This window comes from Gymnoscopelus microlampas (assembly GCF_963454915.1).
Source record: "Gymnoscopelus microlampas genome assembly, chromosome: 18".
NCBI lineage: Eukaryota > Metazoa > Chordata > Actinopteri > Myctophiformes > Myctophidae > Gymnoscopelus > Gymnoscopelus microlampas.
The window spans coordinates 49,092,892-49,107,321 of record NC_139955.1 but is presented as its reverse complement, the minus strand read 5'-3'; the positions used below and the strand labels follow the sequence as shown (position 1 = coordinate 49,107,321).

The 14,430-nt window shown below is 39.7% G+C and overlaps 2 protein-coding genes across 3 annotated transcripts in view; both read right to left on the bottom strand.

Annotated features, from left to right (window-relative positions):
• LOC311034243 (carnosine synthase 1-like) overlaps positions 1-4,091 on the bottom strand; it is a 52,042-nt gene extending 47,951 nt beyond the window's left edge. Inside the window, exons 1-2 of the mRNA XM_084042069.1 lie at positions 3,969-4,091; positions 2,950-3,049 (exon numbers count right to left, since the gene is read on the bottom strand). The gene's annotated coding sequence lies outside the window, so the exon portion shown is untranslated. The remainder of the gene's footprint in view (positions 1-2,949; positions 3,050-3,968) is intronic.
• Positions 3,591-14,430, bottom strand: part of tmco6 (transmembrane and coiled-coil domains 6) — a 31,580-nt gene continuing 20,740 nt past the window's right edge. Inside the window, exons 11-13 of one of the 2 annotated variants that reach the window (XM_084042077.1) lie at positions 10,635-10,793; positions 6,271-6,399; positions 3,591-4,139 (exon numbers count right to left, since the gene is read on the bottom strand). In XM_084042077.1, the coding sequence (XP_083898203.1) occupies positions 6,286-6,399; positions 10,635-10,793 (273 nt within the window). In that variant the 3' untranslated portion in view covers positions 3,591-4,139; positions 6,271-6,285. Of the gene's footprint in view, positions 4,148-6,270; positions 6,400-10,634; positions 10,794-14,430 lie in introns of both variants that reach the window. The other variant, XM_084042076.1, reaches the window with a different exon arrangement.

Sequence of the window (14,430 nt, the reverse complement as noted above, 5' to 3'; positions counted from 1 at the left end):
CTTCTTCTTCTGCCACTTTTCGCAGTTCTGGCTGAACCGCGCTGTCGGTTTTTACGAAACTCGGCCATATGGTAGATGGTCATGAAAAACGATCAAAAAATAATTCTCACAATCTTTCGTCCAAAGGTGGCGCTATAGCACTCAATTGAAAATGCCAACTTTGACCAGGTACAATTCATGCCCTGTTTGACCTACAGCCATGAAACTTGGATACACATATGCGTCTCCTCATGCTTAACAACTTTCACACTCTGACTTTTGACCTCTGACCTTTAGATCTCCCACCATTTTGAATTATATGAAAAACAGTCATTGGCTCCTAACTTCTGCATTTTTTCACTTATGGAAAATCCGTTGGAAATTTTTGTAGAAAGTGGTCCAAAGTTCAAGTACGAAACGTTTCGTGCAGATTGCTCAAAAATCCCAGGAGGAGATAGATTTTAACTATTACAGTTTTATGAAAATTATTCATCTGTGCCTAAAACATACATGCAGACTCACATTTCTTTGAAACTTTGCAGAAATGTACAGGGTCATTCCAAATATCACTGAAACCAATCTTACTCCAATTGGCCAAAAGGGGGCGCTATAGCAATTTTTTGAAAAGGCAGACTTTAAACAGGCATAAGTCATGCCTCGTTTGGCCGAAAGTCGTGAAACTTGCTTACACATGTGCCTTGACTCATGAGGAACACACGTATCGATTTGACCATTAAGCTCCGCCCTTAGATTTTCCGCAATTTTGAGCAGTTTGAAAAATACTTGTTTTTGCCAGTTATGGCTTAACCGTGCATACGCTTTTTACGAAACTCGGCCATATGGTAGATGCTCATGAAAAACTACCAAGAAATAATTCTCACACTCATTCGTCAAAGGGTGGCGCTATAGCACTCAATTGAAAGTGCCAACTTTTAACAGGTACAACTCATGCCCTGTTTGACCTACAACCATGAAACTTCGATACACACATGCGTCTCTTCATGCCCGACAACTTTCGTGGTCTGACTTTTGACCTCTGACCTTTAGATCGCCCACCATTTTGAATTATATGAAAAACAGTCATTGGCTCCTAACTTCTGCATTTTTTCACTTATGGAAAATCCGTTGGAAATTTTTGTAGGCAGTGGTCCAAAGTTCATGTGTAAAATGTTTCGTGCAGATTGCTCAAAAATCCCAGGAGGAGATAGATTTTAACTATTACAGTTTTATGAAAATTATTCATCTGTGCCTAAAACATACATGCAGACTCACATTTCTTTGAAACTTGGCAGAAATGTACAGGGTCATTCCAAATATCACTGAAACCAATCTCACTCCAATTGGCCAAAAGGGGGCGCTATAGCAATTTTTTGAAAAGGCAGACTTTAAACAGGCATAAGTCATGCCTCGTTTGGCCGAAAGTCGTGAAACTTGCTTACACATGTGCCTTGACTCATGAGGAACACATCTATCTCTTTGACCAGTAAGCTCCGCCCTTAGATTGTCCGCAATTTTGAGCAGTTTGAAAAACACTTAAACCCAGGATTTTTCAGCTATTTGCGTGAAACTGTATCATCTGTGTGATCTCCTTTTTCACAGTTACTTATCTGTTGGGCCAATGGCGTCTCCCTTAAATGAAGGCCTCACAATCTCAGGGTCGCCAGTTCAAGCCTCACTTGATCCAGACTTAATTTAAGTTGAATTGCAAACAACATGACTGTATCATTGAATACATGTGCAACTGTTAAAGGTAATGATGAAATGCTTCTTGGAGAGAGTATGTTTTTTTAATGTATGACAAACTTCATTGTGAAAATAACCGATCTACAATCTCAAAACTTTTCAGATAGCAACATGTTTCTGAGCTTGTAGATTGGCTGCTTTAACTGGTTCACTTTTATCTTCAACAGATGACCTCAGCCTGGACAAAGCTATAGCCCTATAGGTAGTGTCTCAGCCTGTGAATCCAAAGGTCGAGAGTTTGATTCCTGTCAATGGCAATAGGTTGAGATGTTAATGGGTGAGGTTTTTCACCTGGGATTGCCCCCCCTGCGTCCTATATATGACCACCTCAGCTGGGTTGGGCTGAAAAGAATATTCGCCTGTTGGAATCATTTGCTTTGTCTCAATTTCAATCTATTCCCTTTCCATGTCTTATTGTGCTATTATTGCACTTTGCTTTTTGTCTGTCTGTGGGTGGGTCATTCCACTTTTCAATTGCATTGCACAAAACATAACTGCATCAAATAATGCATGTGCAATTGTTAAAGATAACATGAAATGCTAATTTGAGAGTATTTCATGTTAAAGATAACATGAAATGCTTATTCAAAAGTATTGTTGTCAAAACTCTCTCTCTCTTCAATCTATTCCGTTTCCATGTCTCTCTCTCTCTCTATTCACTGGCCCCGTATTATCGCTGCTTGCAGCTATATTTATTATTATTATTAAGTTGTGCAAATCTTTTAATATATATTTTTTATTTTGTTCCAGGGACCCCCCAGAAGCAAAGATTTGAGTTTAAAATGTTTATATAAAAATATTAAAAAAAAAAAAAATATATATATATATATATATATTCAAAGACTTGCACACATTTTAACGATTTTTCAGAAATAGCAGATTTACAAAGTCATTTTAGAACTATAAGCTCTGCGCTACGAGCTTGAAGTTCTAAAATGACAAAAAATAAAATAAAATAAATCTAAAATGACACAGATCACGCGTTCCTGGTCTTAATGGGTTAATCAGACAATATGAAAAATACAATGTGAAGATAATATTTAAATATTCATGTTTTTAATGAGTCTTTCAAACAATGTGAGGAAAACTAGTTTAAAACCCAAGTCCTTCTCCCTCCACTGTGTCCCTTGGAGCCTTTATGAGTCCATTTGGTTTGCAGTCAGTACACATTACACTAAACTGTTAAAGGAGCAGTTCACACAAAAGAGACTTATATCAATTACTCACCTCATGAAGCCTTGAATTCATGGAGATTTTTTTTAGTTTTTGTTGCATTCCTGAACCAATGACAGGGTGGATGGTCCGTCTCCTACTGGACACTTATTGGCTTAGTTAGGAATGAGACAAAAAAACAAAACATCTCCATGAATTCAAGGCAATACGTCGTTTTTGGGTGAACTACTCCTTTAAGTTATTCTCATTGGGACAATGACAATAAGTGACATTTGACAAATATAAATATTGTGATATTCCTTCTAAGTCGTCCATCATCACTCTGACCAACACACACGTTAGTTGAAATAATTCATGGATGTAGTAAAGGTCTCACGTATAAAAATCACCAGTGATTATATATCTGTACAGACCATTAAAATACTAACCACAACACCTTCAATCATCACACACTACAGTATGTTAACTCTTTAACTGCCAGAGTCAAATTGTAATAGTGTCACCCCAGTACCAGCAAAAAACAGTGTTACACACACAGTGATCCCCTCATTACACACACAGGGGTCTAATACAATTTGGGGGGGGGGGGGGGGGGGGGGGGATGCGGTAATCTGTTCCATAGTTGCGGCAAGCTGAAAATATCATGTTTTGCCAAAAATCCATATAAACACAGGAGCCGAGATACAGAATATTTCCTGGTTCTGTGTGAGAAACACAGAACGTCTAACGCGCCAACAGCACCGTGGACCAAGAACCAACGGACCAGAAAACACATCCATGACAGTAAAAGAGTTAAGAAGAAATTATCATCATTTGATACCTTTTTTTAAATGATCTATAGGACCCCAATTTACACAGTAAAATCCTCAGTGTTCATGTAACTCTGAGAGTGTACAAATGGAACCAAATGGACCCTTACAGGTCTGTAACTCTGAGAGTGTACAGATGGAACCAAATGGATCTTTATGGATCCCTATTCTGGGGGGAACATTCGCCAAAAATAGCAGATCTACAAGCTTGTAGATCTGCTATGTTTGGTTAAGAGTTTTGGTGTAGATTGAAAAAGAACGCACCAAGTACAGGGCAAGTAATAAGTATAGAGGTTGTTGATGAATTCCAAATATGACACAGTATCCTGTGGCGCCTCTGGACTTCATCACGGCACACACTGTGAGAAACCTTGGTGTAGATCTGTAGGCCCATTCAGGTGGGTTGTAGATCTGTAGGCCCATTCAGGTGGGTTGCTGGCTACCTGTCAGGAGAGAGAGAGAGAGAGAGAACAGACCAGTGCTGATTTTGGCAGCAAGTTTTGACGTGTAGTTTTAACCCATTGAGACCTGAAGCCGATTCTACGTGTCTCCTAAATCTCAACAGTATTCTGAAAAACGTATGTTTCTATATCAGTGGTGCTCAATCTTTTTCATGTCAAGGACCCCCAAAATGATATGTATTTGGCCGCGGACCCCCATCAAAATATGTTGTTCCAGGGACCCCCCAGAAGCAACGATTTGAGTTAAAAATGTTCGCTTTAAAAATATATAGATTCAGAAGATTTGCACACATTTTCACAATTTTTCAAAAATAGCAGATCTACAAGCTCATAGCGCGGCACTCGGTGCCGCGCTATGAGCTTGTAGATCTGCTATTTTTGAATAGCCCAAAGTGTAAAATAATGCTTTTTAGCTCAAATCTAAAAATGACACAGTTCCAGGTCTTAATGGGTTAAGTCTTTAGAATGAAATGATTTAGTGGATTAGAATGTATTTCTCCAGAGGCTGTGATGGCATCTTAATGCCTGATTTATACTTATAGCTGTGTGCCGAAAACAGCCGATCGCGTGTGAGTTTGTAGATCGGCTATTTCCGAGGGCAACAAAACCAACACACTTCATGCTTTTATTCAATGTGACGGGACGGCCACACTAGTGTAATTACACCAGAATAATTACCATATGTTTAGGCCCGAAAACACCAAAATGTGTCATTATGAGCTTAATGTCCTCAAAGTCACACATCCAACAAGCTTTGAACTGAGCAGGTTGGACCTTCTGTTCCAGAGATAACGGACAAAGCGTCTGGAAAACGGACACTTTCGCCGATTTTCTATTGAGTTTCGGCCATTGTCGCCCGTTTTTCTTTAACCCATTAAAACCGAGAGCGCGTCTGTGTAACCACTTCAACCATTATTCTATACTTTGGCTTTTCAAAAATAGCAGATCTGCAAGCTTGTAGATCTGCTATTTTTGAAAAATCGTGAAAATGTGTTCAAATCTTTGAATTTATATATATTTTTAAAGCAAATATTTTTAACTCAAATCTTTGCTTCTGGGGGGTCCCTAGAACAACATGTCTTGAGATGGGGGTCCGCGGCCAAATACTTTCAGTAGTTAGTATGAGATATTAAATATTAAAGGTATATTTACAGTAGGAGATATTACATACCAGTAAGACTCCCTAATCGGGAGATAAGCGACCGTAGGTCACATGTATACAGAAGAGGGCTGTAACGGCGATTGGTTCCTAGTTGTGTAGGCAATGGATAGTTTTGTTTGGTGGTCTAAATGTGGGGTTAGCTGTGACATGGTGGCGTTTATGTGGGCAGAAAACGTGTAATGTGCAGCTGTTGCAAATGGGTAACAGAGTGGCAGACCAAAAGCAAAGGTGTGCAGGCAAGAGCTGTTGGTGTGTGTGTGTGTGGTGTGGGAGAGAGAGTGTGTTTATAGGGGAAAGGAGGGATTGTTTGTGGGGGGCAAGCCCCCGAGTTACGGCATTTTATGTGAGCTGCAGTGGCAGGGGGTCCTGGTACTGGGGGCGCCACCACTTTTGCATCCGTTCTGGAGCACCAGGAGTGGGTGGTCCCCGGGAATGCCCCGTGAGCAGCCCCGTTGGGGTGGTCATTTGGTAATTTGTCCACATGTGCTCATTTTTTACACTTGGGGGTCCCCGAGGCAGCTGGGGGTCCCTGGAGCTCCGGGGGTCCTTGGAGGGTGTAGTTTGGCAGGTAAGGAGTGTGTGTGCAAAATGTGGCATGGATCGGGGCAATGGGTGCGGAGATATGAGCAGGGCAAAAGTGTGACGTGTGTGACGGCGTGACGGAGTGACGGACGGACACCTGGAGCAGCTTTCTGTAGTAAGTGCGACCGTACGCAATTAAAGGTATATTTACAGTAGGAGATATTAAATATTAAAGTTATATTTACAGGAGATATTACATATTAAAGGTATATTTACAGTAGGAGATATTAAATATTAAAGGTATATTTACAGGAGATATTAAATATTAAAGGTATATTTACAGGAGATATTAAATATTAAAGGTATATTTACAGTAGGAGATATTAAATATTAAAGGTATATTTACAGTAGGATATGTTACATATTAAAGGTATATTTACAGTAGGAGGTCCAGTAGGAATGTAGCTCTGCTCCTCAGGGCTTCTTCTGTGTTGAACTGAATGGCCTCCAGCAGAGAAACCCCTCCCCCTCCCACAAACTCTGATGACACCTGGATTATGAACATAATATGACATCATATCTATGGATTATGAACATAATATGACATCATATCTATGGATTATGAACATAATATGACATCATATCTATGGATTATGAACATAATATGACATCATATCTATGGATTATGGACATAATATGACATCATATCTATGGATTATGAACATAATATGACATCATATCTATGGATTATGGACATAATATGACATCATATCTATGGATTATGGACATAATATGACATCATATCTATGGATTATGGACATAATGAAATCATATTAATGTTTTTTCAGGCCAGTTTTGAAATAAACAAATTATTGTCTTGAATGTTAGACTCATTAAAACACATGTCTCTGCTTCTAGTGACTGATATTGTCCTTCTAATGAATGTTAGACTCATTAAAACACACGTCTCTGCTTCTAGTGACTGATATTGTCATTCTAATGAACGTTAGACTCATTAAAACACACGTCTCTGCTTCTGGTGACTGATATTGTCTTCTAATGAACGTTAGACTCATTAAAACACACGTCTCTGCTTCTAGTGACTGATATTGTCCTTCTAATGAACGTTAGACTCATTAAAACACACGCCTCTGCTTCTAGTGACTGATATTGTCCTTCTAATGAATGTTAGACTCATTAAAACACACGCCTCTGCTTCTAGTGACTGATATTGTCCTTCTAATGAATGTTAGACTCATTAAAACACACGCCTCTGCTTCTAGTGACTGATATTGTCCTTCTAATGAACGTTAGACTCATTAAAACACACGTCTCTGCTTCTAGTGACTGATATTGTCCTTCTAATGAATGTTAGACTCATTAAAACACACGTCTCTGCTTCTAGTGACTGATATTGTCTTCTAATGAACGTTAGACTCATTAAAACACACGTCTCTGCTTCTAGTGACTGATATTGTCTTCTAATGAACGTTAGACTCATTAAAACACATGTCTCTGCTTCTAGTGACTGATATTGTCCTTCTAATGAAAGGGGAGACCATTATTGCATTAAATTAAGGACAATATTAATATAATGAATAATAACTAATGAGAAAATGAAGGTGTCCCCTTTCATTATTAGGACAATATCAGTCACCAGAAGTGTGTGTTTTCAATGTGATTCTAACAGAGTTTGAAGTTGAATGGGTTTGGATGTCTAATCAAATGAATATCAAATATTGAATCAAGCAACTTAAACACTGTAGCGTAGACAATACAATGACCTCAGAAGTGTTTGAGAGTGAAATACCCCTTTAAGAGATTTACACACAGTAAGCCCCCCAGCCCAATGCCACCACTCCCCCAGGGGTGTGAAAGAGGTGGCCCATGGACCACATAAGGGCCAGGGAGAGGTCGTATGTGTGGGGCAAAGGATTCCTAAATGGCAATGGTTCTCAAAGTGGGGCCCCGGGACCCCCAGGGGTCCTTGGAAGGTGCCAGGGGGTCCCCAGCGAAATGAGTTAATATAGCGTCACAGTCATTTTAACCATATTTTATACTTTGGCTATGAGCTTGTAGATCTGCTATTTATTTATTTTTATCTAAAAAATTGTGCAAATCTTTTAATATAGTATAGTATAAATTCAATATTTTATTTTTAACTCAAATCTTTGCTTCTGGAGGAAGGTCCGTTTGCAGCATCGGGCGTTTGCAGCCAAATAACAATCATTTCGGGTGGACCTTGACATGAAGAAGATTGAGAAGCACGGCTACAATAGCGTGATGATTTGGAGAGAACGGGGGGGGGGGTGTGAGCCACTTATTTACGTATTTACGTCTCTCTCTCTCTGCCCTCCTCCTCACCCCATCAGACCTCTGTCTCTCTGCCAAGCTGGAACAATGGAGGTCAGTTCCGTTAGCTCACCGCTCGCCGCTGCCGGCGCCTGTCTCTTCCTGGCTGCCGAGGTGTGACTGGCTCTATTGTCCCCGACACAACGAGCCCCGGGAACAATAGACACTAGTCACCTCTCGGCCGTAAACAGCAGAACAATAGACATCACTGCTCTCGCTCTCTCTCTCTCCCTCTCTCTCTCTCTCTGCTTTGAATAAATGAACACCTGCATGTTGGAGGACAGTTCCGGGCCTGAGGAGGATGCACTCCGTGGCGCCCTCTACTGACCAGTGTTCATTTTGTCGACTAAAACTATGACGTAATTTGTTGACAAAATTGTCAACAAATAATAACTAGACTAAAATGGATGGACTAATGGAGAAGAGATCCAGTAGAACTAAGACTAGTGGAGAAGAGATCCAGTAGAACTAAGACTAGTGGAGAAGAGATCCAGTAGAACTAAGACTAATGGAGAAGAGATCCAGTAGAACTAAGACTAATGGAGAAGAGATCCAGTAGAACTAAGACTAGTGGAGAAGAGATCCAGTAGAACTAAGACTAATGGAGAAGAGATCCAGTAGAACTAAGACTAATGGAGAAGAGATCCAGTAGATCTAAGACTAATGGAGAAGAGATCCAGTAGAACTAAGACTAATGGAGAAGAGATCCAGTAGAACTAAGACTAATGGAGAAGAGATCCAGTAGAACTAAGACTAGTGGAGAAGAGATCCAGTAGAACTAAGACTAGTGGAGAAGAGATCCAGTAGAACTAAGACTAATGGAGAAGAGATCCAGTAGAACTAAGACTAGTGGAGAAGAGATCCAGTAGATCTAAGACTAGTGGAGAAGAGATCCAGTAGAACTAAGACTAGTGGAGAAGAGATCCAGTAGAACTAAGACTAGTGGAGAAGAGATCCAGTAGAACTAAGACTAGTGGAGAAGAGATCCAGTAGAACTAAGACTAGTGGAGAAGAGATCCAGTAGAACTAAGACTAGTGGAGAAGAGATCCAGTAGAACTAAGACTAGTGGAGAAGAGATCCAGTAGAACTAAGACTAGTGGAGAAGAGATCCAGTAGAACTAAGACTAGTGGAGAAGAGATCCAGTAGAACTAAGACTAGTGGAGAAGAGATCCAGTAGAACTAAGACTAATGGAGAAGAGATCCAGTAGAACTAAGACTAATGGAGAAGAGATCCAGTAGATCTAAGACTAATGGAGAAGAGATCCAGTAGAACTAAGACTAATGGAGAAGAGATCCAGTAGAACTAAGACTAATGGAGAAGAGATCCAGTAGAACTAAGACTAATGGAGAAGAGATCCAGTAGAACTAAGACAAGTCATTTTATGCTTGGTTGCGTGTCCGAAAATCACAACATGTCGCCGACACGTTGTGAGCTTGTAGATCGGCTATTTTAGTCTCACAGTATAAATCAGGCATCACAATGCCAACATACATTTAGTTTAAACTAAATGGAATTTGATTCAAAAGACTAAAGACTAAAACTACATGTAAATGTGCTGTGTCTAAATAAACACATGACAGAGTGAGGACACAATGTTCCCACAGAAAGGAGGACATTTACTGCACTTTCCTTTTTCTCCAGTTTGTACATAATAGTGTTTGTATTTGTTGTTTAGTGTTATCCTTTTAGCCTTGATGTGTGACTGTACCTCATGATGTTTACATTTATGACTAATAAACTATTCAATCAATCAATCAATCAATCAATCAATCAAACACACTGTAGTAGCAGATAAGTGAATATATTGTGACGAGGCGACACAGAGCATGGAGGCTGATGGTTCTATGACCAAAACACTGACATGACTCAACGGGCCTGAAAATTAAGCCCAAGGCCCAAACAATTACCATAATGCTAGGCCCGAAACGTGCTTAATGAACTGAGTAGATTTTACCTTCCGTTCCAGAGATAATGACCAAAACAACTTGAAAACCATGTTTGAGTTCTGGACATTTAAAAAACACGGGCTAGGAAGGTCCGGCCTGAAAACGTCAGGTCGGGTCCCATATGACAGTTAAGTGACATTTAAGACCTTTTTAATAACAAAAAAAGCAAACAAATAAAATAAATGAAAAAAGACATTACTGCATCAAAAGTAATCCAGCAGCATGGACACAATATGGATGCTAGGGGGTTGATGAGGTGGTTGCTAGGGGGTTGATGAGGTGGTTGCTAGGGTGTTGATGAGGTGGTTGCTAGGGTGTTGATGAGGTGGTTGCTAGGGTGTTGATGAGGTGGTTGCTAGGGGGTTGATGAGGTGGATGCTAGGGTGTTGATGAGGTGGTTGCTAGGGGGTTGATGAGGTGGTTGCTAGGGGGTTGATGAGGTGGTTGCTAGGGGGTTGATGAGGTGGTTGCTAGGTGTTCTTACCTGTGGACTAGCATCCAGCAGCATGGACAGCAGCTCCAGACTCAGGGTGACGACATGTGTGTCCGTCATCTTCAGAGTGTGAGTCAACGCTGACAGAACATCTTTATCAACCATCTGATCTCTGAGATGATGAGCCACGTTACACATGACCCTGAGGACCTATAAACATGTTACATATTAATATAATATATCATATGATGATGAGCCACGTTACACATGACCCTGAGGACCTATAAACACATTAAATATTAATATACATGACCCTGAGGACCTATAAACATATTAAATATTAATATACATGACCCTGAGGACCTATAAACACATTAAATATTAATATACATGACCCTGAGGACCTATAAACACATTAAATATTAATATACATCCACTCTGAGGACCTATAAACACATTAAATATTAATATACATGACCCTGAGGACCTATAAACACATTAAATATTAATATACATCACTCTGAGGACCTATAAACATGTTACATATTAATATACATGACCCTGAGGACCTATAAACATGTTACATATTAATATACATGACCCTGAGGACCTATAAACACATTAAATATTAATATACATCCACTCTGAGGACCTATAAACATATTACATATTAATATACATGACTCTGAGGACCTATAAACACATTACATATTAATATACATGACTCTGAGGACCTATAAACACATTAAATATTAATATACATGACTCTGAGGACCTATAAACACATTAAATATTAATATACATGACTCTGAGGACCTATAAACACATTAAATATTAATATACATCCACTCTGAGGACCTATAAACATATTAAATATTAATATACATGACCCTGAGGACCTATAAACACATTAAATATTAATATACATCCACTCTGAGGACCTATAAACATATTAAATATGAATATACATGACCCTGAGGACCTATAAACACATTAAATATTAATATACATGACCCTGAGGACCTATAAACATATTACATGTTAATATACATGACCCTGAGGACCTATAAACACATTAAATATTAATATACATGACCCTGAGGACCTATAAACATGTTACATATTAATATGCATCCACTCTGAGGACCTATAAACATATTACATATTAATATACATGACCCTGAGGACCTATAAACATATTAAATATTAATATACATGACTCTGAGGACCTATAAACATATTAAATATTAATATACATGACTCTGAGGACCTATAAACATATTAAATATGAATATACATGACCCTGAGGACCTATAAACATATTACATATTAATATACATCACTCTGAGGACCAATAAACATATTAAATATTACACATCACTCTGAGAACCTGGACACACATAACATATTAAAGAGAAATCACTAACTACATAAGTCATCTCTTTTTAATAATTTCCTACGTAATTTCTTGACTTCAGCAGATAGTGATTTTGGAATTAACAAGCATTCTGATAGGCTGAATGTAACGAGCCTTGTGATAGGCTGAGGACATAGGCTATAATGCAGGGTGAATCAGCAGTGTACAGGACAGTAGAGTTAGGCAGATGTTACAATATGGTGAAAATATGACTATAGCATATAGCATCATTTTACAGCCAGGAACCTAGTTGTAAGCCTCAAGCCTTATACCTCATCTTATTAGGCATTTTGATAAGCAGCTGATAATGAAACCCTCTGTGCTGGACAGGACTGTGATGTGAGGGTTACATCCAGAATCTGACCGTTATGCTTTATTATGAACACATGGGGTGTGTGATAAGTAGAACAATGTTGAATGTTGAGATGATGAAATGACTTACAGTTCTAAGTAAACAGTTTGAATGTCTTTCTGCTTTAGATTTGCTGCCAACATACTGTAGAACCCAGACAATGGAAGGCCAACTGTATTTGGTCAGAATGTATTGAGAGAATAGGATAAACCCTTGAGATGCAGCCTCTCATTTTAGAGATAAAACATTACATACAATACAAATATAAAAGACACACACCCGTACAAATACCCTCTCCCACCCACAGCCCTCAACTCAGTTTAAACAAAGAAATGGAGAACACAATACAATGAGCTGAATCAAAGTCAGAAATCAACATCAGTCCAAAGCTTAGTTTAAAGCATGAACAGGCTGTTTGGAGATGAGAATACAAGGAAGTCCTGAAGCGGCCAAGAGAGGCAACAGATCTGAGAGAAAGATTGTTCCAGTCAAATAGAGCTTTGTCATGGAATGACCCGCGTCCACCTTCAGAGAACATGAGAGGAACAATGCACACACTTGAGGAAAGAAATGTCTAAATGTGTTTATGAGCGTGTACCAGAGCATGTGAGTGCAGTGTTTCCCCTAGCCAGAAGCTGAATGTGTGGGGGAGGACTGCCCCGAATTATTTTTTGGGGGTTTTGGGTTCTCAAAATGCATATTTATGCTCAAACACGAAGTCTTATATCTTATATAGTACATGTGCACAGTATCCTGCCTGAGACCATTTGAGCATTATATCAATGCATTTGAGCATTGATATTATTTTTTCTGTAGAAAAAATAAATCATAGTGGCGGTCGGATTTAAGGGGTGGTGGCCCGCCACTGCTTATTGCATATAGGGGAAACACTGGAGCGGAGCGGGACTTTTTTTAAACGTAGCGGGGAGTGGGCTCCAAGCAAGGGGCAAGGCTTGGATATTTACGATGAGGCCAACACGGAAGCTTATGAATGGCCAGAGTGGCGCTGTTTTACCCTGCGCCGACCTGAAGTGTCAGAAAGAATTTATTTTAGCGCAAGTGAATGGGTTTTTGACAAACTTTAGACTAGATTTTCTTACCGTAATAAAAATTGTCATAAATTCTATATGCTTCCAGTCGCTAGTTTAAAGTCTCCTTTCAATCATCAGGATATGCGTTTTGCTAAATTATGGTCCCATTTATTCTAAAATTGACGATAAAGTAGGCTATGCTCCAGGAGGGGCGGGATGATTTGATTGACAACCTACACAACCAATAGCATTCATTCCCCGCCCCCGCTCTTGATTGACAAGCTACCCAACCAATAGCATTTTTGGGGGTGTTTTCCGGTTCGCTGGTCACGTGTCTGGTCTCAACCAATAGCGTTTGAGTTCCGGCGTGGCCAACTGTATATATTAACGATGGAGGAATGCATGTTCCTGAACTATCGGCTTCATTTTCGTTCTGTAGAAAGCAGGGGAGTGGCTTTGTCCATTCTTTTTTACAGTCTATGGCTCCAAGCCGCTCCGGTCGGGGCCGTGCACCACATGTTTGAGCATGCCCGGTCGCACGGACAGACACAAAGACATCCTCAACACTGCAACAGAAGTGCAGAGCGCACGTTCCTGATCAAGATCTCATTCAAATCCGTAATCCACACGAGTTAGGTTTATAAATACCTCAGTGTCAGTTTAGTCATTTCACCAGCCGATCAAAGGATATGATTTGAAACGCAGGTGAGGGGTTTTGGCTGAACGAACCACACTGGCTTTGTGAATCCCCCTCTAACGATTAATCATTAACCCACAGGATTTAATATTGTCCGTCTTATTAAAGAAGACTGTCTACATAAAACTTGGATGGCGTGTTTTGCAACATAGCAGGCCTCGCTGTCCATCTAGGCCATACATGGGCAACTGGCGGCCCGGGGGCCACATGAGGCCCCCACCCCTACTTAATGTGGCCCGCAGGTTAATATCAGAATAGTGATATATTATTGATTTCAGCTGTTATGATTCCAAACAGCTTTAATTACTTCAGTCTATATTAGTAGCTTAAATGACTATTAACATTCTATT